Genomic DNA, 23,358 nt, shown 5'->3' on the forward strand with positions numbered 1-23,358 from the left:
GGGCTGGACTCCGCTTCGTTCACGGTGAAAGCCGATCCGGCGAAGAAGTTGAAGTATTTCCTCAGCGCCCAGCACGGATCAGCTCCAGGCATGACGAAGCGATATCGTCCACTTTTGGAAGGCCAAACAAAGTAGTTTCGCTTTCACAACGAAACACAGCACCTTCAGGACACGGCAACAATACTACCGCGAGAATAAAAGTTATGCCTTCTTTCTTTGAGTGAACATTTGGGCGGCCTTATGCAAATCTTCCCACATCGTGACGTAGATATGTGGGGGCGTGTTAGAACAAGTCGTTTTAGGTAGGTGTGGCTGACTCTTAACTTTTATAAAGAATATCTCTTTGGATTTGAGACTTTAGTCTTTGCAACTTTACAGATCTTCTTTATGCACCAAGAGCTTGTAACACTCCAAAGAGAAAGGAAAAATTGAAATCGCATCATATGACCCCTTTAACTGAAACTAAATAAAATATAAACCTTAAAGTTATTTTATTTCAGCTGGTTGCCATGGCAACATTTCTCATTTTCATTTTGTTTATCTTGATGTACAAAAATAAGACTAAAATTGAAATAAAATAAATAAAAACTATGACATTCAAAACCGCTTATAATAAAATTGATAAAATTCAAAAACTAAACTAAAATTAAAACCGAATATATATATATATATATATATGAGATTATATGTGAGATTTCTGGGGTCTTTTTTCTCAGGAGAAACATCATGCAGAATTCAGTAAAAGTCTCCATCTACCCTTACATCTATCTAGGAGAAACAAATGAGATATTCCTGTTTGTGTCTTCTTGTCAGGTGAGTTTGACATACTGGTCAACGAGAGTCGAGAGGTCACGCACGATGTAGACAAGATTCTGATTCACAAGAACTACATGGCTGACACCTACCACAATGACATCGCTCTCATCAAGCTCAGCAAGCCCATCAAATTCACCAAATTCATCATCCCTGCCTGCCTGCCAGAGCGCGAATTCGCAGAGCGCATACTGATGCGTCGGGAGTATGGCATGGTGAGTGGCTTTGGTCGCGTGCGTGAGGGTGGCCTTCAGTCCACCATCCTCCAGAAGTTAACGGTGCCGTACATCGACCGTGCCAAGTGTATAGAGTCCAGTAAGTTTAAAATCTCCAACCGCATGTTCTGTGCCGGATACGACCAAGAGGAGAAAGACGCGTGTCAGGGCGATAGCGGCGGGCCACATGTGACACGCTACAAAAACACGTGGTTCGTCACAGGTGTGGTGAGCTGGGGTGAAGGATGTGCGCAGAAGGGCAAGTACGGCGTCTACACGCAGGTCTCCAAGTACATCATGTGGATCCATAATGCCATGTCAAAAGTCATGCCACAGATGGAAGCTTCTATAAAACCCAGAGCAAAGCGAGAGCTGCTTCAGAAGACACCCGTACGAAGAGTCTGAAGTAAAAATCAACACCGTTTACTATCTTAATTAATTTTGATTCACCAAATTTAATATTCCTCATCTGTATTGATGGAAAATGTGTTAAAATGAATTAAATTTTATATATGTTTTCAATAAATCTAAGTTGCATGTATAAAATACCATTGTCTTGTACAATTATGATAGAAAATATTTTACTATTTTACTATTTTAATTTGCAGAACCTACATAAATCAAATAACAACTTACAAAAGAAAAATACTCTCAAAGCGTATTTTTATTCATAAGGTTTTAGAAGTGGAGTTAAATAAATCTGAATTTTATATGGTACATCGCCATTTTGCTCTGACCAAAGTAACATGAATGCACCTGATGACATAATTACGACTTACCAACTCATTAATACGAATTTTCAGGGAGGACTTGAACGCAAAATAACTTGCTCCGGTTATGAACAATATAATAAAATCCTCATTAATAAAGTAATGTTATTTCTAGTTAGATCTTGTTTCGGTCTGAAAAATGTCACATTATGGAGGGTTTGTCAATGCTGTTGACTATCATCTAGATGAGATTTCACAGTTTTTTATAAAGATGACCCTTGATTTTATAAACTGTTTTTATTGTATTTGTGTCATATAAAGTCAAATGTGTTCCCTGACAAGAAATAAAGTTGACAGCGTCTTATAAAACCCAGAGAAAAACAAGAGCTGCTTCAGAAGTCTGACGTCAATGTAAATCAACACTATTTACTGTCTTAATTCATGTTGATTATTCATCAATGATGATGTTATTCTACAGAAAAACATGTTTGGCTTCTTAATCTTTCAATTTACTCTAACCATAAACCAATCTAACCAAACTGGGTTGTCAATGCCGTTTCATGCTGACTATAATCCAAATGAGATGTTTCACAGTTTTAATTAACACAACACTTGATTTGTATAAGCTGTTTCTATCATATTCGTATCATATAAAGTCAAATGTGTTTCCTGACGAGAAATTAATCTGAGAGCATATGTGGAGGTTTTCACAAACACACGAATGAAGAGTTCAGAGGTCGTGTTGACGGTCTAGTCTAGAGTCCAGATACACAGTGCTAAGCACACAGAGACTCTCAAACACAGCAGTCATTATCTAATTTTCGCAATTTACCATTTAGACATCAAACAGAAACACTTTAATGAATGAATATGACTCGCTCTTTTAACAGTGTTTAATCACAGCATGTTAATGGGCTGAAAGCGCTGACGTCATATTCTGAACATCTTGCTTGTGTTAAATGTAGGCTAGTAGTCATGTACAGGACAGAGAGACACATGTATCCTGAGAAAGACGCTCTTTGGAGATGAGCTTATGTTATTGACCGTATTGACTGTGGGTGGGGCAACAGACAAGCGGCTGATCGTTGTGATCAGTGACTGACTGGCATCGGGATCTTCTTCTGATTGATCACGATGGAATCACTCATTTGTCGGCTGCTGTTCTTCACGCTGATCGCTCATCATGTATCATCCGCAGATCAGCACACAGGTGAGATCGACTGTCAACTGTGTGTCACTCTGGACCTATAGAGTTTTGCTCTATTTAAACCAGTTTGATTTGAACATTTCACTGCTAGTGTTCCTCAAACCACAGAGATTGAAGTGTGAATTTTGCAAGTCATGCACAGTGTGATGTTTGTTGAAGTCCATGCTGTGTTTTAGTGTTTCGGTCCCGGCAGCGGGCCAGTGTGCTACTGCTGCGCTCCAGAAGGGCCAATGCATTTCTGCTGGAGGAGATCCTGCAGGGAAATCTGGAGCGCGAGTGCTTTGAGGAGCGATGCAATAAAGAAGAGGCCAGAGAATGCTTTGAGAACGACCAGAAGACAGTATGGCATCTGATGATCATCACACACATATCACTGATCAGTGTATATATAATCAGGGCAGTAGCAACTCAAATTTGTTGGGGGTGCTAATAAAATAATTGAATTGTCTAGGTAATGAATGCCTAACCTGCATGTAAACAACATGCCGTTTCAGTAATCTAAAGTTGTTTCGATACAACACAGCTTCTAAAAGACCAGGGTTTCTGCGGGTCTTAAAAAAATCTTAATTTGCCCTTCCACAAATTAAGGTCTTAAATCAGAGCAGAAAGTCTTAAATTCATTAAGTCATAACATTAAATGTTGCATGCACTGCAAAAAAATAATATCTTCCTCAGCATTTTTGTCTTGTTTTTACATCTAATCGTTAAATCAAGATACATTTACTTGAGATGCAAAATGAATATGGTATGTAATGAGGAATGAAAGATTCCCTTTGAATTTTCTGAGCCCACTGGCAGATATTGTTTTTGTTTTAATAATAAACTCAATTCACTTTGATCAATTTCTCAGAAAACAAGACTTATTTAATGTTATTTTGCTTCACAGATAAATGTATTTAGATTTGCACTGCATACAAGTAAAAAAAATACTGAGGAAGAACAATGTTTTTTAAATAATGCAAGTTATTCCCACATTCTAGTCAGTGTTTTGTGAGCAGAAATATTCTTCATAGAAAATGAAGCAGAAACTATTTTTCATAAAATTAATTCAAACATAATGGAGATCTGTTGGAATTTGTCAGACTTCACAACACACTGTTCCTTAAAATGTCTTTACTTTGTCTTAAAATGTCTTTAAAAGTCTTAAATTTACTGTCATAAAACCAGCAGAAACCCTTAAGACATGCAAGGATTCGAGGAGAGCATCATCAATAACTATTTTATTTCATTTTCTATCTAAACTACATTTACAAGGTCACAGTGTAAAGTGTGCAGTTATTAAAAGGGTTAGTTCACCCAAAAATTTAAATTCTGTAATTAACAACATGAGGTTAACTCACCCTCATGTTGTTCCACACCCCTAAGACCTTCATTCATCTTCAGAACACAAATTAAGATATTTTTGATCAAATCCGATGGCTCAGAGAGGCCTCCATTGACAGCAACACCACCCAAACTTTCAAGATCCATAAAGGTACTAAAGACATTGATAAAACAGTTGACGTGACTACAGTGGTTCTACAATAATTTTATGAAGCGACCAGAATACTTTAGATAGAAGGGGATCACACATTTCTAAGAGAACAACAGGGTCCCAACATAAAGGCAACTGACCAAGGAGGCACCAGAGATGGGCCTAACACTTAGTTTGTTGCAAATGGGGTCCTTCGGGAGCAGCGCTCTCGGCTCTCAAGCTGAGGCGGGCCCTTACAGCACATACTGGGAGCGACTCATAGCTAACCCTCACAGAGAGGGGAGCACTTCTCAGCTCAACCAGAAGAGGGCATTAGATTAGAAGGGGTAACCCAGCAGGGCCCAATAAGAGACAGTCCACTGGTGCAGCTGGACACGGTCTCATGCCCTCTATCTCAATAGACAGCATGGGTCCCGTGGCCAGAGTATAGGGAGCATGTCGCAAAGCATGTGCTCAGAAGAGTACTAGCCCACCAAAAGGACCCGCAGGTCCTGAGGTTGCAGCGTTATACTGGGGACCTGATGCTGGGAGGCTTCCTCAAAAGAATCAGAACCGATGAATGAAACCATCACTGTAATCGGTCAACAGCACTCCTCGTCTTGAGTTAGCAGGTGGGTCAAACCTAAAAGTCAGAAAAACAGAACAGGTCCGAGTAGCACTGCAGAGCAAGGCTAGCATCAAATACACAAGAACTAGCAGTAGAGTAGATAAAAATGGATCGTACTCGCCAACCATGGCTCCCATGCATGACTCAGGCTCATGGATATAAATCCAAAGCCTGGACCTTCGTGGAATGAAGGATTTAAAGGCAGTTGAGCAGATGTAAAACCAATGAAGAAAGATTGGTAAACCTGCACTGATGTAACCATCAAGTTTGGATTAATTTGTCTTGGCCTCCTTGAATTTCATGACCACCGTCTCGACGGAAGTGCCGAAAAGCTCAGAAGGGGAAACCGGCGCATCAAGAAGAAAGCCCTTCTCTTTCGACCCAATATCCACCAGACTCACCCACAGATGTCTCTCCATAACCACCATGGCCGCCATGGACCTGCCAATGGCAGTGCTTACTGGCACATAGAGCAAGATCCGTGGTGTGACGCAACTCAGCCACCTCATCAGGGGATGGACCCTGCCTTTATCCAGGTCTTTCAGCAGATCAGCCTGATAAGCCTGAAGCACCGCCATGGTGTGCAACGAGGCTGCAGCCTGACCTGCTGCCACATATGCCCTGCCATTCAAACAAGATGTATACTGAAGGGGTTTGGATGGGAGGGAGCTTTAAGAGATATCTCCCCCATAGAGAGATAGTAGACCAGCGTCTCTTCAACAGGGGGCATCTTTTCATAACCATTCTCACGCATCCCCTCGATGTTGGCATACCTAGTATCTGGAATCTGTGGGTGCGGGATGAGAATGGATTTTTTCCAAACCTTCTCAATTTCCACATGAAGATCGGGAAGGAATGGAAGGCTCTTTTTTTTTTTTACTTCAAGCTGTAGTGCAGTAATATGGTTATCTGAGAAGGACATGATATAAAATCATCTGTCCAACAACTGCAGACAGATCCCTGAAGCACCGCCATGGTGTGCAACGAGGCTGCAGCCTGACCTGCTGCCACATATGCCCTGCCATTCAAACAAGATGTATACTGAAGGGGTTTGGATGGGAGGGAGCTTTAAGAGATATCTCCCCCATAGAGAGATAGTAGACCAGCGTCTCTTCAACAGGGGGCATCTTTTCATAACCATTCTCACGCATCCCCTCGATGTTGGCATACCTAGTATCTGGAATCTGTGGGTGCGGGATGAGAATGGATTTTTTCCAAACCTTCTCAATTTCCACATGAAGATCGGGAAGGAATGGAAGGCTCTTTTTTTTTTTTACTTCAAGCTGTAGTGCAGTAATATGGTTATCTGAGAAGGACATGATATAAAATCATCTGTCCAACAACTGCAGACAGATCCACACTACTAACATATACTATTACTTTTAGAAGAATCAAGATGGCGCCGGTGTACATGGCGTGCCGTCGGTCTCAGAAGCTAGTATTTGTATTGTTTGTTTTATTTTGTTTTATTTTGAAAGTAACGCAGTGTGCGACAGGTCAACTATCTTAAGTCTGCGGACCAGTTCAAACTATTTGCTAGGCTATGACTCAAATGGCTCATACTATCCACCTCCTCCTTTCCTGTCATCGATACCTGACTATCTTTGGCGATGGCCGTGCTCGCTACCGGTGAGGAGAAAGAGGAAGAAACGTGGAAAACGGGGGGCTGTGCTGTTCAGCTGAAGTCCTACCTGGCTCTGCAGTCTGGTGTGCGGTTCGGGAGAGGTGTTCGGTCGGCGACTATTCTGTTCGCTGGCGTTCCCTGGATCTATCATATGAGTGGAGTGCTCCCCTGGTCCCAGCCACGGTGACCTCTGGTGTTTATGGCTCTCCACAAATCTACCGTCGAGGAGTGTGCTTCAACCATCTTTGCACGTTTCCTCAGGTGCAGCAGTCAAAGGAGCTAACGGACAATCCGCTTCGGTTAAGGATGGGTCTACTAAATTCAAGATCGGTGGTAAATAAGACTTTAATTATAAATGACTTTTTTACCTCGCGTGAGTTGGACTGCTTATGTATTACGGAAACCTGGCTTACCATCGGTGATTCAAGCCCTCTTTCGGAACTTTTACCCTCGAGCTGTTTGTTTTTAAATTCGCCTCACTTAACTGGCAGGGGCAGTGGATTACTTTCTATTTTTAAAGACAAACTTTCTCATTGCCAAATAGTACAAAATAAATACAGAAGTTTGCAACTGTTTATACTTGAACTAAATAGTCCACTATTGATTGCCTTGTTATATTGCCCTCCTAAATACAATGCAGACTTCTTAAATGAGATTTCAGATTTTTTTGGATGAAATTGTTCCAAAGTATGATAAATTGTTAATTCTTGGTGATTTTAATATACATGTGTGTTGCACAACAGACCCTTTAGCTAAAGAGTTTATTACGTTGATAAATACTTTTGATTTAGATCATCATGTAAATGTTCCTACCCATCAGGGTGGTCATACTCTTGATCTTGTGTTATCATATGGAATTTCTCTTTATGATCTGGAGATTGTGGACAATGGGTTTTCTGATCATAAATGTGTTATGTTTTCTATTCCTATATCATCAAACTCTTTGCAACTCAAAAAGCAAGTCCATAAATCACGATTAATTAACTCTGCTACTAATATAGTTTTTTCATTAGCTTTCTGCAATACTATGCACGCTATGGATGCAACCCAGTATGAATTAAGTGCAGAGGAGCTTTTGTCTGAGTTCAGTTCTACATGTGTGAATGTTTTAAATGCAGTGGCTCCTGTAAAGACCTTAAAATCTAAACCAAGAGTTGACCCATGGATTGATGATAACATATGCTCCCTGAGGCAGTCTTGCAGAAGAGCAGAGCGTAGATGGAAGACAGATAAGCTTCAGGTCTCTTTTGAAATATTAAGGGACTCATTGTTAAAATATCAAAAGGCTTTAAGAAGCAGCAAGATTCAGTTATTTTACAAAACTTATTACTAAAAATTACCATAGACCAAGAACTCTTTTTACTGTTCCACATGTGTTTATGAGTATCCTGTTGTATCAAAGACCCTGTGTGATGATTTTCTTAAATTTTTTGTGAATAAGATCAGTGACATTAGATTGGAGATATCTTGTCCCTCTTTTGATCCTTCTATCTTTATGGCTTGTAAGGCGGAGTTTCAGCAATTTGAACCCATTTCTCTCTCCCATCTTCAAGAAATAGTGGGTCAATTAAAACTGTCAGGTTCCTCTATGGATGCCATCCCTCCATTTCTTTTAAAACAAGTTTTCGATGCAGTGGGGCCTTATCTTTTAAACATAATAAATCGATGTCTGGAAACATACACGGTATCGGAAGCTTTAAAACATGCTATAGTTCGCCCTTTGTTAAAGAAACCAAATTTAGACTTAAATGTTTTGGCTAATTTTAGACCCGTTTCTAACTTGCCTTTTATTTCAAAGATTTTAGAGAAGACAGTGTTGCAACAACTGCAGAGTTTTCTAGATAAAAATAAGGTATTCAAGCTTTTTCAATCAGGTTTTAAAAATTATCATTCAACAGAGACTGCACTCCTGAAGGTTCTAAATGATGTGTTAATAACTGCCGATTCTGGGGATTGTACCGTACTTGTGCTGCTAGATCTGAGTGCGGCTTTTGATACGGTAGATCATGCTATCCTGAGATTTCAGATTTTTTTGGATGAAATTGTTCCAAAGTATGATAAATTGTTAATTCTTGGTGATTTTAATATACATGTGTGTTGCACAACAGACCCTTTAGCTAAAGAGTTTATTACGTTGATAAATACTTTTGATTTAGATCATCATGTAAATGTTCCTACCCATCAGGGTGGTCATACTCTTGATCTTGTGTTATCATATGGAATTTCTCTTTATGATCTGGAGATTGTGGACAATGGGTTTTCTGATCATAAATGTGTTATGTTTTCTATTCCTATATCATCAAACTCTTTGCAACTCAAAAAGCAAGTCCATAAATCACGATTAATTAACTCTGCTACTAATATAGTTTTTTCATTAGCTTTCTGCAATACTATGCACGCTATGGATGCAACCCAGTATGAATTAAGTGCAGAGGAGCTTTTGTCTGAGTTCAGTTCTACATGTGTGAATGTTTTAAATGCAGTGGCTCCTGTAAAGACCTTAAAATCTAAACCAAGAGTTGACCCATGGATTGATGATAACATATGCTCCCTGAGGCAGTCTTGCAGAAGAGCAGAGCGTAGATGGAAGACAGATAAGCTTCAGGTCTCTTTTGAAATATTAAGGGACTCATTGTTAAAATATCAAAAGGCTTTAAGAGCAGCAAGATCCAGTTATTTTACGAAACTTATTACTAAAAATTACCATAGACCAAGAACTCTTTTTACTGTTCCACATGTGTTTATGAGTATCCTGTTGTATCAAAGACCCTGTGTGATGATTTTCTTAAATTTTTTGTGAATAAGATCAGTGACATTAGATTGGAGATATCTTGTCCCTCTTTTGATCCTTCTATCTTTATGGCTTGTAAGGCGGAGTTTCAGCAATTTGAACCCATTTCTCTCTCCCATCTTCAAGAAATAGTGGGTCAATTAAAACTGTCAGGTTCCTCTATGGATGCCATCCCTCCATTTCTTTTAAAACAAGTTTTCGATGCAGTGGGGCCTTATCTTTTAAACATAATAAATCGATGTCTGGAAACATACACGGTATCGGAAGCTTTAAAACATGCTATAGTTCGCCCTTTGTTAAAGAAACCAAATTTAGACTTAAATGTTTTGGCTAATTTTAGACCCGTTTCTAACTTGCCTTTTATTTCAAAGATTTTAGAGAAGACAGTGTTGCAACAACTGCAGAGTTTTCTAGATAAAAATAAGGTATTCAAGCTTTTTCAATCAGGTTTTAAAAATTATCATTCAACAGAGACTGCACTCCTGAAGGTTCTAAATGATGTGTTAATAGCTGCCAATTCTGGGGATTCTACCGTACTTGTGCTGCTAGATCTGAGTGCGGCTTTTGATACGGTAGATCATGCTATCCTTCTTGCTCGCTTGGAGCATTGTGTTGGTATCAAAGGAGCTGCCCTTGAATGGTTTAGATCTTATCTTTCAAATGGGAAGTTCAGTGTAAATATTGGGGAATATTCGTCGGAGGCTGCCGTTCTTTCCTGTGGTGTCCCACAGGGATCCATTTTAGCTCCCATTCTTTTCACGCTATATATGCTCCCATTAGGGTCTATCTTCAGGAAATATGGGTTGTCGTTCCACTGCTATGCAGACGACACTCAAGTATATTTACCCTTAAAACCTAAGACTGATGGGCTGGAAACACTTAGGGCCTGCCTATCTGACGTGAAAGCTTGGTTATCTTTAAATTTCCTCAATTTTAATGAGAATAAAACTGAAATCATAGTTTTTGGCTCATCTGATTCTCCTAGTCAAATAACCCTAGGTAATTCAACACTTCCGGCAAAGTCTTGGGTAAAGAACTTGGGTTTTGTGTTTGATGATGGTTTAAAATTTGACAAGCAAATAAACTCAGTGGTCAAATCCTGCTTTTTCCAGCTTCGTCTTTTAGCTAAAGTAAAACCTATATTCTCTTTTAATAACTTTGAAAAAATAATTCATACATTTTTAACATCGAGGCTAGACTATTGTAATTCACTGTACTACGGGATTAGCCAATCAGCTTTATCCCGGTTACAAATGGTACAAAATGCGGCGGCAAGACTTCTGACATGTACTAAAAAAACGGGACCACATTACTCCAGTGATACACACTTTGCACTGGCTGCCTGTACGATACCGTTGATTTAAAAATTCTTCTTTTAGTATTTAAATCTTTAAATGGTCTGGCCCCTCCTTACCTTTCGGATTTACTGACAGAACATCATCCAGTTGTGTCTCTCCAGTCGTCTAATCAGAGATTGTTACGTATTCCGAAATCAAAGCTGAAAAGTAGGGGTGACCGGGCCTTTTCAGTAGCTGCTACCAGATTGTGGAATGCATTACCCTCCAATATTAGATTTGCTCCAACCATATCTGTTTAACAGGAAGTTGGTTATTTTGAATTCTCTGCAATTTTCCATTTTCAGGGGTTGTACTTTAACAAACTCCTCATAGAGATTTATTCAGATCAACACCAAAGTTGGTCAGTGTAATCTGAAGGCCTTTGCGATGTTAAATTGCGAAGATCTTGAGTTTTCATTGAAGGGCGTGTCTGTGGCGGCCTAACAAATTTTGATGTTTCGCCATGAAAAAAGAAGTTGCTATAACTCAGACATACAATGTCCAATCTGCCCCAAACTTCATATGTTTGATCAGAGTCCTGACCTGAACGGATCTGCATGCCCATATTCAGTTATAGTCATAGCGCCACCTGCTGACAACAGGAAGTGACATGTTTTACGCTGTAACGAACTACTCCTAGAAATTTAATGACATTAAAAATTTATTTTGGTCAGTCTAATCCAGGGGTTTTCAACCTGTGAGGCGCGCGATCATCAGTTAATTCAGAGATGTTCCCTTGAGACTTTATGAGTATGAGTTAACAAATCTTTAGCCATTCACTAGGGGGCAATCTGACTCCCAACTGCTAGTCGACAGTTAGAGCAGTGTTGGCTCGAGTATCAGTGTTGCCAAGTCCGCAGTTTTACTTGCTTGCCGCTTTTTGTAGTTTTGAATAGCAATTAGGCGGGTTTTGTTGTGAAAACCTGGCAACCCTGGTCAGGTTTATTGACAGTGTAAGATGATTTACGATTAGCCGTGTCAGAAATCCAACCACAGATTGGCATGTTATCTCAGAAACAGGCTCAGCCATCACACTGAATCAGGTAAACTGGTTATATATATTTATGTTTCAGTATAATTACGCACGCTTTACCAGGGGCGGTTCTAAACCCTTTTTAGGTGGGTTTCAGTCCCCCTATCTGTCACCTTAGCCCCCCAAAACTATCTTAACGATCAGGCCAGTGCTGCTTTCTCAAGAAAGTTTTTCATTCTCACGTGTTTTAAGTCGTGTCAGTTTAAACGTTAAAGTAATTTTAAGCCATTTAAGCCCAAGACATCTCAATGCGGTACTCACGCACTGTGATAGAGCCTTCCCCAAACTTCACATGTTTGATAAGAGTCCTGGCCTGAACACATCTGAAGGCTACTATTCTATTATATTCATAGCGCCACCTGCTGGCAACAGGAAATGTCTTGTTTTACACTAACTTAAACATGCAATGTTCGATCTCCACCAAACTTAACATATTTGGAAAAAGTCATGGCCTGAAGACATCTAAAGGCCAATATTCAGTTATAATCATAGTGCCACCTTTTGGCAATAGGACACGTCATGCTTTATACTAACTCAAACATACCATGTTCAATCTGCACCAAATTTCATATGTTTGATGAAAGTGCTGGACTGAAGAAATCTACATGCCAAAATCCAGTTATATTCATAGTGCCACCAGCTGGCAGCAGGAAGATTGGCACATATAAAAGACTTTGACATATTCCTCCTATATTTACCACTTTAAATGCATATTGCTTGCTGTTCGCTGTTTTACTAAAGCCACCCCCTGGCGGAGAGCCCAGGTGCGAGGGCCCGTTCATCGCTGCTTGCAGCTTTAATTATATATTGATATATATATTTTTTTTGTTTGTTTGTTTTTTTTTTTTTTTTTACAGTCTCTTGTATTGGTGTAAAGCCCACTGGTCAACTGTTGTTGTGTTTAGTTGTGCTATAGAAATAAAATTGACATTGACATTGACATTGACACACTATACACTCCCTATATAAACAAAAGGAAATTACTGATAGGGAGAAATTTCCCGTCAGGTCCTTTCCATGTTCTCACCGCGACCGAGAAAGCAACGCACAGCATACCTTCAGCTCCCGCGGGAGCTAAACACAATCTGCCCAAATACTAGATTACCTCAGAAATCAAGCAAGAATGAAAACCGCTGCCACGAATGCGTCGCTATTCCCGCAAGAGGTGAACGCACTCATGCAAATGCTATCTACAAACTCGGGTAAATGGTGAAGTACTCACCTCCCCCTCAGTAGTCCCGTGAATGCATCACAATGAGCACAAGCAGTCTCCTCGTGAGACGAGCGCGTTCAAGTCATGCTTATCCCTCACAAGAAATAAGCAATGAATGCAGAGCGCATCCAACTCCCTCGAGAGCTGAACGCTCTTGCTCTTCACCACACACACACACACAGCACGTGAGCCGTGTGAAACTGCAGGTATCAGAGCAAAGCCTCTGGCGAGAGAACATGTACTCCTAGTCGTGCTTAGCTTAATGCATACATAAACAAACGGTCAGTGAAGATGAAGAAGAGGATGACGTGTTATCCCGGCGCCCTTTTATATTGTGATCACGCAGGGTAATTACGTCATAGACTGTCGTTCGCCAATGTTATTGTGTTTTTAGATGTATGCTTCAGACACCGGTCACGCTGAAGGCGTTCCCCATAGCGACCCCTAGAGGATGCAGTTTCGAAGTTCCCTCGAAAGGAAGGTTTCAATTTCCGGTGTAGGTATTTTATACTAGCATTATTTTACTGACAAATGTCGAGAGTGCACTGTTGTAAGTTAGAGCGAAAGTGCATGATGCGCAAATCTCTCCGCTCGCACAACGATTTCCTTTGCTCTCGCACAAAACCGGACGGCACGCTCTCAGACACGCTGCTCTCGCCCAGATTGTGCGTGCACTTAAAACGTGTCCGTTGCAATCGCGAATCTCTGCTTTCGCTCAAAGTGTGCGTGTGTGCGCGCTCATACTGTGTCCTGTGGAGATGGTCCTCACTGCAGAACACAAGATCCAGGGGGCGAGGTTGGATCCAGATCCAACTCCTCTTACCTTACATTAGGGGTGGGAGAAAAAATTGATCCATCGATGCATTGCGATTCTCTCTCCAACGATTCTGGATCGATTCTGAGAATTTTAGAATCGATTCTGAGCTTAGTTTTTAAACAGATGCGCGATGATGCTGAGTTTGCTTTAGAAACACCCGTATTCAGCTTGCTTCCAATTTTAGTATTTTCCTTACAAATGCTCTATGAAGTCATAATTTATGTGGTTTGGAATGCAGTGGACTTATATATTTAAAATATGAACCTCACTAACAGAAGGCTGCTTTCAATTTCAAATGCTGACGCGTGCTTTGTTTGTGAAGTCTGCTCGCGCATGCGGCTGTGCGCGACTCCGTGGTTTAATGCACTGGCATCTCAAAATGGTTTTATGACGCAAAATTAATGTAAACAATGTAAGTTATGTCTTAAGGGATTAAACAAACCACATTACTCATATTTCAAAAGAGATCCGTGCGTGAATGCAGCTTATCTCCTGCTGTCTATGATGTCATAGTAAAAAACAACAGTAAAGATGAAGAAAAATCACTCACAGTTCTTGAATGGAAAATGTTCAGATAATCTTAAGTACTGAAAGCACTCTTTGTTTGTTGTTTGTAATATGTTTGCTCCTCTTTATTATTTGCTACTTGCTTGTATGTTTTGAAGTTATATTAGTTTAAAATTCTTGACAAACAACCATTTTAATTATTGTTTTCAATTTGTAATTATTTAAAAAAATATTTAATTACTTACGTAAGGATATGTAAATGTAAGGATTGTAAGATTCTCAAGTCGGTAAACAAATTAATTAATAAGGGGGGGTGAAAGTAGATCAAGAATCATTCTGGAATTGGATCATGACTCCCAGAATCGGAATCGGATCGGATCGGATCATGAGGTGACTAAAGATTCCCACCCCTACCTTACATATACCTAAACCTACCCGTCTCCACCCCCTGATCCCTAAACCCACCTATCGCCGCCCCTAAACCTACCGTCTCCACCCCCTAGATGTGGATCCAACCCCGCCCCCTGGATCTTTGTTCTGCAGTGAGGGGCTAGTGGTCCTGTGCGCTGGAAATCATCTTCTTCTCTCTGATTTTTGGTGGATTGGCAAACCAACATTAAAGGTGCATGTCCACCACCTGCTGGTCTGGAGTGTGAAACGTACACGGTTCAGCTATGAACTATTCAATTATTATAGATTTTAAAAAATCATACATAAATAAATAAAAAATTAGAAAATTCTAAGCTTCAAACTCTTTCCATTAATCTTGTCTTTTTAAATACTTAAACAATTCTTCATATATTCTTGACTGCATTACCCCATAACCTAAAAGTGTCTGTTGAGTTCAGTTAGGAATTGAGTGAAATATTTATATTCATCATTATTAAAGTAAGGAAAAGCCTATCTGATAAAATGAATGTTAACCTTGATCAAAAACAGCAAATCTATTGGTTGTGAACATGTTGTGTAACATGAAAGTAACAAGCAAGCTGATTGGCCAATGCCATGTCATGCTCATGTCTGATAGAGGCAGGTGTGTCTGATTATCAGGTGTGGAGGTCCTTCGCTTGTGAAGTGCATACACTGTTCCTTTTTAAGCTGGTGCTGCTGGTTGTAAATCCAATGGAGAAAGATTGGTAAACCTGCACTGATGTAACAATTGCAGTCCATGAAGCTGAGAAAGCTTGTGGACATTCTGCTTCAATACCTGTTGCTGGTGTCAATTGTGAAGAACATGAAGTTCAACTAATTCACTTGGAAAGGCTCGTGAGCAGAGCAGTCAAAACTCTATCCAGCTGGGAGAGATGGATTCCTACAACAGAGAAGAAGGACTTTGAGAGCAGAGTAAGGCAGTCAAAAGTACGGAATAATGAACTTGTTTCAAGAAACAGTGAGTTTATTACTGCACGTAATGCTGAAAGAAGTTCTCAATTTGCAAGTCCTATAGACCCAAACACAGCTTTCCAAACTATGCAGATTACACCAGTTGTGAGAATAAAACCAACTAGTTTGCCTAAATTTAGTGGTATCAAGAGAAATTTCTCTTGATACCATTTAGGGTTAGGGTTACAGAAAGAAGGATTGGGAAAGTTTGCAGAAACAAGGAGAACCAACTGGATCAGCAGAGGTCAAGAAAATCCAGCTCCTGGATAGCTTGGATGACAGAATTGTTAAGGATTTGCGGCCATCAAGGTATAGTACTGCTGAAGATGTGTTTAGTGTGTTGGAGAACGGATATGGAAATAAGATAACAATCGCCATGGAAATCATTGAAGAACTGGAAAGGATTCCTGCTGTAAAAGGTAACCAACCCAGAAAAGTGATAGACTTGATCCAGACTGTTGGAAAAGCTCTTTCCGACCTGACAGATCTTGGGAACACTGGTGCGAACAAGAACCCTCTCGTAATTAAATCTATTGAGAGTAAATTGCCTGAATTTGTAAAAAGAGATTGGCTTATCTTCATGATTGACCCTGATAATGGTGTAACCCCAGAAAATCACTTTGATCACCTGCTGAAGTTTTTAAAGAGACAGGAGGACGTTCTTGAGAAACTCGAGCAGCTCAGAATCACTGACAAGGTAGAAAGGTTTGATAAATCCGGAGGAAGATTTGAGAAGAAATATGCATCTGCAAAAACTACAAAGAAGGTTTCTGACACTGGATGTGCTGTTTGTGGAGCTGTAAACCATAAAGACAAGATTTTCTTCTGTAAGAAGTTTGACCTAAAGACCTAAAGTTAGCCAAAAAGAAAGCTGCTGTGAGGAAGATTGGAGCATGCAAAAAGTGCCTTGGATGTCACTAGGTTGATTCTGATTGCAGAGACATGCTCTTGTGCAAAAACAGAGACTGCAGGAAGGAAAATGGATCTGATCATCATTATTTCCTCTGTCCAAGAAGAGAATCCATGAGTGGTGGTGAGAAAAGGTCTCTGAAAGAGAACAGGAAGGTAAATGTGCTAACAGCAGAGCAAGAGGAGGTTTTAGCTGAACTTTCCCCAGAGCTGGCTGAGCGATGTAGAAATGCCTTCACCAATAAAGCAGCAACAGTAACCTGCACTGGAAAGCCTCAAGTTGGACTTTTAAAGGAAAGCAGAGTAAAGGAACTGCCTGTCATTATGATGCTCATGGAAGTCACAGCCAACGCTGGGCAGAAGATTGGAACTCTAGTTGATCTTGCATCAGACACAACTATATAACCCATAATGCTGCAGAAAGACTATGGTTAAGATGTGAAGATGTCATTTTAATTGTGTATGGAGTTGCTGGAATGACCATCAAGGCGAGAACCAAGCGATATCTTTTCAGAGTTAGAGTCAAGACTGATAAAGGTAAAGAAAGAGCGCATGAGCTCCTTTGTTATGGCTTGGACGAAATTGCTAAAGTGCATAAAGTCATCAAACCTAAGCAACTGCAGAAATTCTTCCCAAAAGTCAAACCTGAGGAGCTGGTAAGACCAAAAGAGATTGAACTACTTATTAGCCACGAGAAGGAAGACTAGCACCACAAAGAGTGAAGGTTGTTGGGGATCTCGTCTTATGGGAGAGTCCTTTGGGAAAGACAGTAGGTGGCACTCATCCAGACTTATTTGAAGAAATAGATGTAGCTGCATATGAGTCCAAAACCCATTTTGCTCGCTCAATGAGAACAGCTGCTGCAAAATATGAGGAGAAAGTGGGAGAACCTGAGGTGCATGTGATGTCCAAACCAACTCCGCTATTAGAAGAAGCCAGAGCTGAGACGAACATGGCAGTTTTTAGCAACCATGAGTTCTTGGAATGGTGGAAATGGGATAGCATTGGGGCAGCTTGTGAACCCATGTGTGGAGCATGTCGCTGTGGAAACTGTCACCCTGGTGGTAAGGAAATGACATTGTTAGAGGAAAGTGAACTTGAGATTATAAAGGAGTGTCTTACTTATGTAGAAGAGGATGCTCATAGCAAATCTCCGCACTGGCATGCAAGCTATCCTTGGACTGAGGATCCAGGTTCTCTTCCTAATAATAGAAGTGGAGTTGAGGCAACATTTCTGAGGACAGAAAAGCAGCTGAAGAGGCAGCCAGAGTGGCAAATTGCTTATGCAGCTCAAATTCATGAAATGGTGGAGCGAGGAGCAGCAATCAATCTCACTGAGGACATGATCAACATCTGGAATGGACTGGTGTAGTATGTGAGCCACTTAATTGCAACAAATCCTCACTCAGTTACTACTCCAGTGCACTTAGTATGGAACAGTAGTCAGAAGTTTAAAGGAGTGAGCATGAATGATCTTCTTCTGAAAGGTCCAGATGTTCTTAATCCCATCAGAGCTGTCCTTCTAAGGTTTAGAAGAGGAGTTTATGCTGTCCTCTGAGATATCAGGAAAATTTACAACTCCGTATGGTTGGAGGACAGAGAGATGCATCTCCATAGGTTTCTGTGGAGAGATAGTCAGAGTGGAGAAATAGGAGAATATGCAATCACCAGAGTTAACATCGGTGACCGACCAGCAGGGTGCATTGCACAATTAGCCATGCGAGAAACTGCAAAACTGACAAAGTTCACTCATCTCCACGAGGAGTGTAAAGTCATTGAAGAGGATTGTTCTGTAGATTACATTCTGACATCCCACAATGATCTGAAGAGATTGAATCAAATAACTGAAGGTGTTGAGGAGATCCTACAAACTAGAGGATTTTTCTTGAACCACTGGGTTCGATCAGAACAAAGTTGGAAGCCTGGTGATGGTGAGTCAATAAAGTCAGTAGTAGAAGACAAAATCCTGAAACTTCCAAACCAGTTGGGGGATAAAGACAACAAGGCCCTTGGAGTTGGATATATAGCGGAGGAAGATAAACTCTACATCATGACATCAATCAATTTTTCCAAGTGGAGAAAGAAGATGTGAGTTGGACAAAACCTCAAAAAGGAGGTGGTAAAGATCAAGACTCCTAATCTTCTGGTGAGTCAAGTAGCTGGACTATATGATCCAATTGGCCTGGTCACTCCTGTGAAGCAAAAAGGAGCTATCCTTGTAAGAAAGGCATTTCAGGAAGCAGGACATGGAAGTTTGATCAAACACACATGGGACAAACCACTGTCAGAAAGCCTTAGAGAAGAAGCCATTAAAGTGTTTGAGGAGTATGTTTAGCTTGGTCAATTAAAGTTCCTCAGAGGCTTAACACCTTCAGGTTGGAAAGGAAAACCAAAGGGAATCACATTTTGTGATGGAAGTGATAAGTCCTATGGAGCTGTAATATATTTCAGGTGGGAAACGGACCATGGCATTGAGGTGAGGCTAGTTGAATATAAGGCCAAATTAACTCCCTTGGATCAGAAGGGAAAAGCAGTCAAGGCTGAAATGTGCAGTGCAGTTTATGCAGCCAGGCTCAGAAAGTACATTGAAGAGCATTGCCAAGTGAAGATTAATCAGTGGTTCCATCTGGTGGACAGCCAAACAGTGTTGGGAGCTATTCAGCGGGCTAGCTATGTCTACCGGTCCTTCTTTGCAAACAGAGTTGGGGAGATACAGAGACCAACACCTGTTAAGGACTGGTGGTGGATCCCAGGAGATCTGAACATTGCAGATATTATCACAAGGGGAGGTAGCCCAGAAGACCTCAAAGAAGATTCTACGTGGGAGAGTGGTCCAGTGTTCCTGAAATAGACAGTGGAGGAATGGCCAATGAAGTCAGCTGCTGAGGTTGCAACTGCAGCAAGAGAGAGTATCAACAAACTTCAGAGGAGAGCGTTTTCTTCAGTTCTCACCAGAAGTCTGGCCAAGGAAAAAGAAGGTGTAGTCTCCTTGGATAAATGTAAAGTGATCGATCATATGAATGGAGGAAAAGCTGAATCAAGACATCCCACTGTAGACTCCGGCACCTCTGCTAAGGGAATGGAAAGGCAGAAGGATGTTTCATCAGGAAGGATGTTTGATGGTTTAGTAATAAGTAAGTTAATTCATGTGGAACAATTCAGCAGATTGTCCAGATTGGTCCGAGATATTGCTTGGGTGCGTTGAGCTGTCAAGAAGTGGTTGGAAATGAGAAGTAAGACCCTGGGTTCCTCAAAGTGGGAGGCAAAGTCTCTGGAAAAAGGACTCAAAGAAGCTGTCTTGACAGTATGAGAACAGAAGAATGCACTTGTAGACCTATTTCTAGTTGCCCAGGAGAACGTGATCTTTCCTGATACTACCCTCAGCAGGTTGGCAGTGTACAAAGATGAAAACTCTGGACTGTTAGTTTGTGGAGGAAGAATTTAAATCTTCAATGAGGACAAAACGGCAGTTCCAATACTACCATACAATGCACATGTGTCTATGCTGCTGACTCAGGAAGCTCATGAATTAAACCAGGAAGGAGTGGCTGGAACTTTGTTGAAAATGAGAAGCAGAGTGTGGGTGGTAAAAGGCCGCAGACTAGCAAAGAAAGTTGTGGACTGTTGTGTGACCTGCAGAAAGGCAAGGATGAAACAATGCCAACAGATTATGGGAGACCTTCCACCAGAGCGGACAGAACCAGCCGCACCATTTGAGTTTACAACCCTAGATTTGTTTGGTCCTTATGTGATAAAAAATGAGGTAAAGAAGAGGGTGGGACGCAAAGTTTGGGGAATTGTCTTCTGTTGTATGGCATCAAGAGCTATCCATGCCGATATTGTCAGTGACCAATCAACTAAAGGATTTCTGCTGGCATATCAAAGATTTACAGCTTTAAGAAGACATCCAAGGAAACTGTGGTCAGACTCCGGAACTAATTTTATAGGGGCCAAGTCTGTTCTTGAAGATCTTCACAAGTTCCTAGAACAACAAGACAGGATGAAATTACAAGTGGAAGCAGCCAAGCACGGTACAGAGTGGATTTGGAAAATTCATCCTGCAGATTCCCCTCACAGAAATGGAGCAGCAGAAACAGCAGTCAGTCTTGTAAAACGAGCCCTCCAGAACTTGGGGGGTCAATGAAAATCTGTCATGGGGGGGAATTTCAAACTTTTCTTTACAGGGCAGCGAATTTGGTCAATGAAAGACCCATTGACGTCAGGACACAAAGCCGGGAGTACTGTGTGGAATATATAAGTCCAAACTCTCTTCTTCTAGGATGAACTGGAAAACATGGAGATCAACAAAGTTTTGACTTTGGAGGCTATTCATATAAAAGACTAAGAGTTATCCAGGAAGGAGTCAACAAGTTCTGTAGAAGATGGTGTCAGTTGGCAGGTCCAAACTTATTTGTAAGAAGCAAGTGGCATATCAAGGAGCGAAATGTTGCCATGGAAGATGTGGTATGGCTGGCTGACCAGAACGCTTTAAGAGGCCAGTACAAGTTGGCCAGAGTCATCCGTGTAAATGCAGACAAGAAAGGAATAGTAAGGGATGTAATGGTGAGAGCATTTCCCAGCTATCCGGTCTCAATTGTTAAATCAAGTCTAGCAGAAACGATTAAGGATGTCAAAGCAGCGAAGAAACTTTGTAACAAGCTACAATTCTTCATCGAGATGTTCGATGCTTGGTGGTTTTGATTCCTATTGAAGAACAATAAAGAGATCCAAGTCCTGCCAAGAAGTGTGTGACCTCCTTGGGTCAACTGACCAGGAGCTCAATTGGGAGGTGTTGAGTTCAGTTAGGAATTAAATGAAAAAAAAAATATATATAAATTCATTCATCATTATTAAAGTAAGGAAAAGCCTATCTGATCAAATGAATGTTAACCTTGATCAAAATCAGCAAATCTATTGGTTGTGAACATGTACTGTAACATGAAAATAACAAGCAAGCTGATTGGCCAATGCCATGTCATGCTCATGTCTGATAGAGGCAGGTGTGTCTGATTATCAGGTGTGGAGGTCCTTCGCTTGTGAAGTGCATACACTGCTCCTTTTTAAGCTGGTGCTGTTGGTTGTAAAACCAATGGAGAAAGATTGGTAAACCTGCACTGATGTAACCAAGTTTGGATTAATTTGCATGCTGAGTTCATTCATTCAAGAACACCTGGGAAAAGCCACAATGTGTTCATCAACTTTGAATCGCTACTGGTAGGACAAAGACTCTAGATTTCTCTAGCAACTACAGATTGTTTATGAGAACAATGTTGACTTGCAAGATGTTTGTATTTTAAAGGGTTTTGCATCTAATGTGCTAATTAACCATGTGCAGTAACAGCATTTGATTTAGTGTTGCTGTTGAATCGCTATGTTTATGTTCTTTGATAAGTGATTTGTGAGTACACTCGCATGTTTGTAGTCAATATCCTTAAATGTACTTGATTATTTCACTGCAGTGTTTGTCTTTGCTCATATATAATTATATTTATATATGGTTTGTGTTTCCTGTATAGGTTATTAAACTAAACCAAAGCACTGAATTTATGCAAAGAAGAGCAAGTTATTGTTTGAAGGATCTTCAATAAATTGCATTTGTAATCAAGAATCCGATGTTTTGAGTTATTCCATGCGCCCTTCACTGTTGATTGAAGCCTTTTTCAAGTTTGGGCAGACATTGAGGCTCAGAATCCCTAGATAACTTGACGGTGTCTTTAGAGATATACTATTAATTCCCATTAGTTCCAGTTCTTGGAACATCTGGGCTGCGTTCAGCCCCGACTAAAATGGTGCAAAAACTTAAACGGTGGTGCGTTGAACACCCTGTTCTGATGATGCAAGAGTTGCAACTATGGCAGCTGAGAAGGACATTATTTGTGTTCTTTTTGAAGAATTTTCGGAGCCTCATGAAATCGGTATAAATACGTGTTTAATACGCTCGATGGTAACCCTTGCCCTCCAGAATAAAAGCGAATATCCCAATCAAATGAAGGGATTTGTGGAAACTGTGGTTCCTAATTATTGTGATCCAACATGTGCCTCGCATTTCAGGATGAAAAGACAAACATTTCAGGTGAAGGATAATCCACTTACCTCCAAGACTGTTATGATCTATATGACCTTATTATTTTTATTGTGAGGAGTAGGCTTATCATTATTGCTGATCACTGTTGTTGTGCTATGATATTGTAATATTTACCATTATATAATCAGAGGGGTATAGAAAAGTTTATTAAAGTGTTACACCATAATACAATAGGAAAATATATAAATATGTATAGTATTTTTATGTTACATTAATCAGTATTTAGCACACCTTCCTAAGGAAAGGATATGGACCAGAAGACCTTTTTTTTTAAACATTAATATTCTATTTATAAAGATAAAAAATGCATTGGAAAGTCAATTTAGGGGGCAAATATTGTCCTTTTAATGGAAAAGGTGCAGTCTAAGTGCAAGAGAGGGGGTACCCCTAAGTAGAAATGCCTCAGGGGGTACTCCACTCTAAAAAGTCTGGGAACCACTGATGTAGAACATTCTGTCCTGTGCAACAAGTGATTTATTCTATATTTTCAGGTACAGCGGTTAGTTTGAAATAAAGGTTTGTTTAACAGTGGAAATTGAGTCTCACATTATTCAAAACATTAATGGTGAACATTTTCGACTTTATAAAATGATTCTCTCAAGTCTTGGCGATCGGCCCCTGTTAAACAAAGAA

General features: G+C 40.4%; 2 protein-coding genes across 4 annotated transcripts in view; both read left to right on the forward strand.

Annotated features, from left to right (window-relative positions):
- The window catches only part of f10 (coagulation factor X), an 11,972-nt gene extending 9,829 nt beyond the window's left edge, over positions 1-2,143 (forward strand). Inside the window, exon 8 of the mRNA XM_016259368.1 lies at positions 814-2,143. Coding sequence (XP_016114854.1) covers positions 814-1,433 — 620 coding nt within the window. The 3' untranslated portion in view covers positions 1,434-2,143. The remainder of the gene's footprint in view (positions 1-813) is intronic.
- A 431-nt stretch (positions 2,144-2,574) lies between these two features.
- The window catches only part of prozb (protein Z, vitamin K-dependent plasma glycoprotein b), a 30,529-nt gene continuing 9,745 nt past the window's right edge, over positions 2,575-23,358 (forward strand). The window contains exons 1-2 of one of the 3 annotated variants that reach the window (XM_016259372.1): positions 2,575-2,948; positions 3,122-3,285. In XM_016259372.1, the coding sequence (XP_016114858.1) occupies positions 2,922-2,948; positions 3,122-3,285 (191 nt within the window). In that variant the 5' untranslated portion in view covers positions 2,575-2,921. Of the gene's footprint in view, positions 2,949-3,121; positions 3,286-21,706; positions 21,855-23,358 lie in introns of those variants that run through there. The other 2 variants (XM_016259371.1, XM_016259373.1) reach the window with 2 other exon arrangements.

The sequence above is a fragment of the Sinocyclocheilus grahami genome, unplaced genomic scaffold (assembly GCF_001515645.1).
Source record: "Sinocyclocheilus grahami isolate Dianchi unplaced genomic scaffold, SAMN03320097.WGS_v1.1 scaffold1835.1, whole genome shotgun sequence".
Lineage (NCBI taxonomy): Eukaryota > Metazoa > Chordata > Actinopteri > Cypriniformes > Cyprinidae > Sinocyclocheilus > Sinocyclocheilus grahami.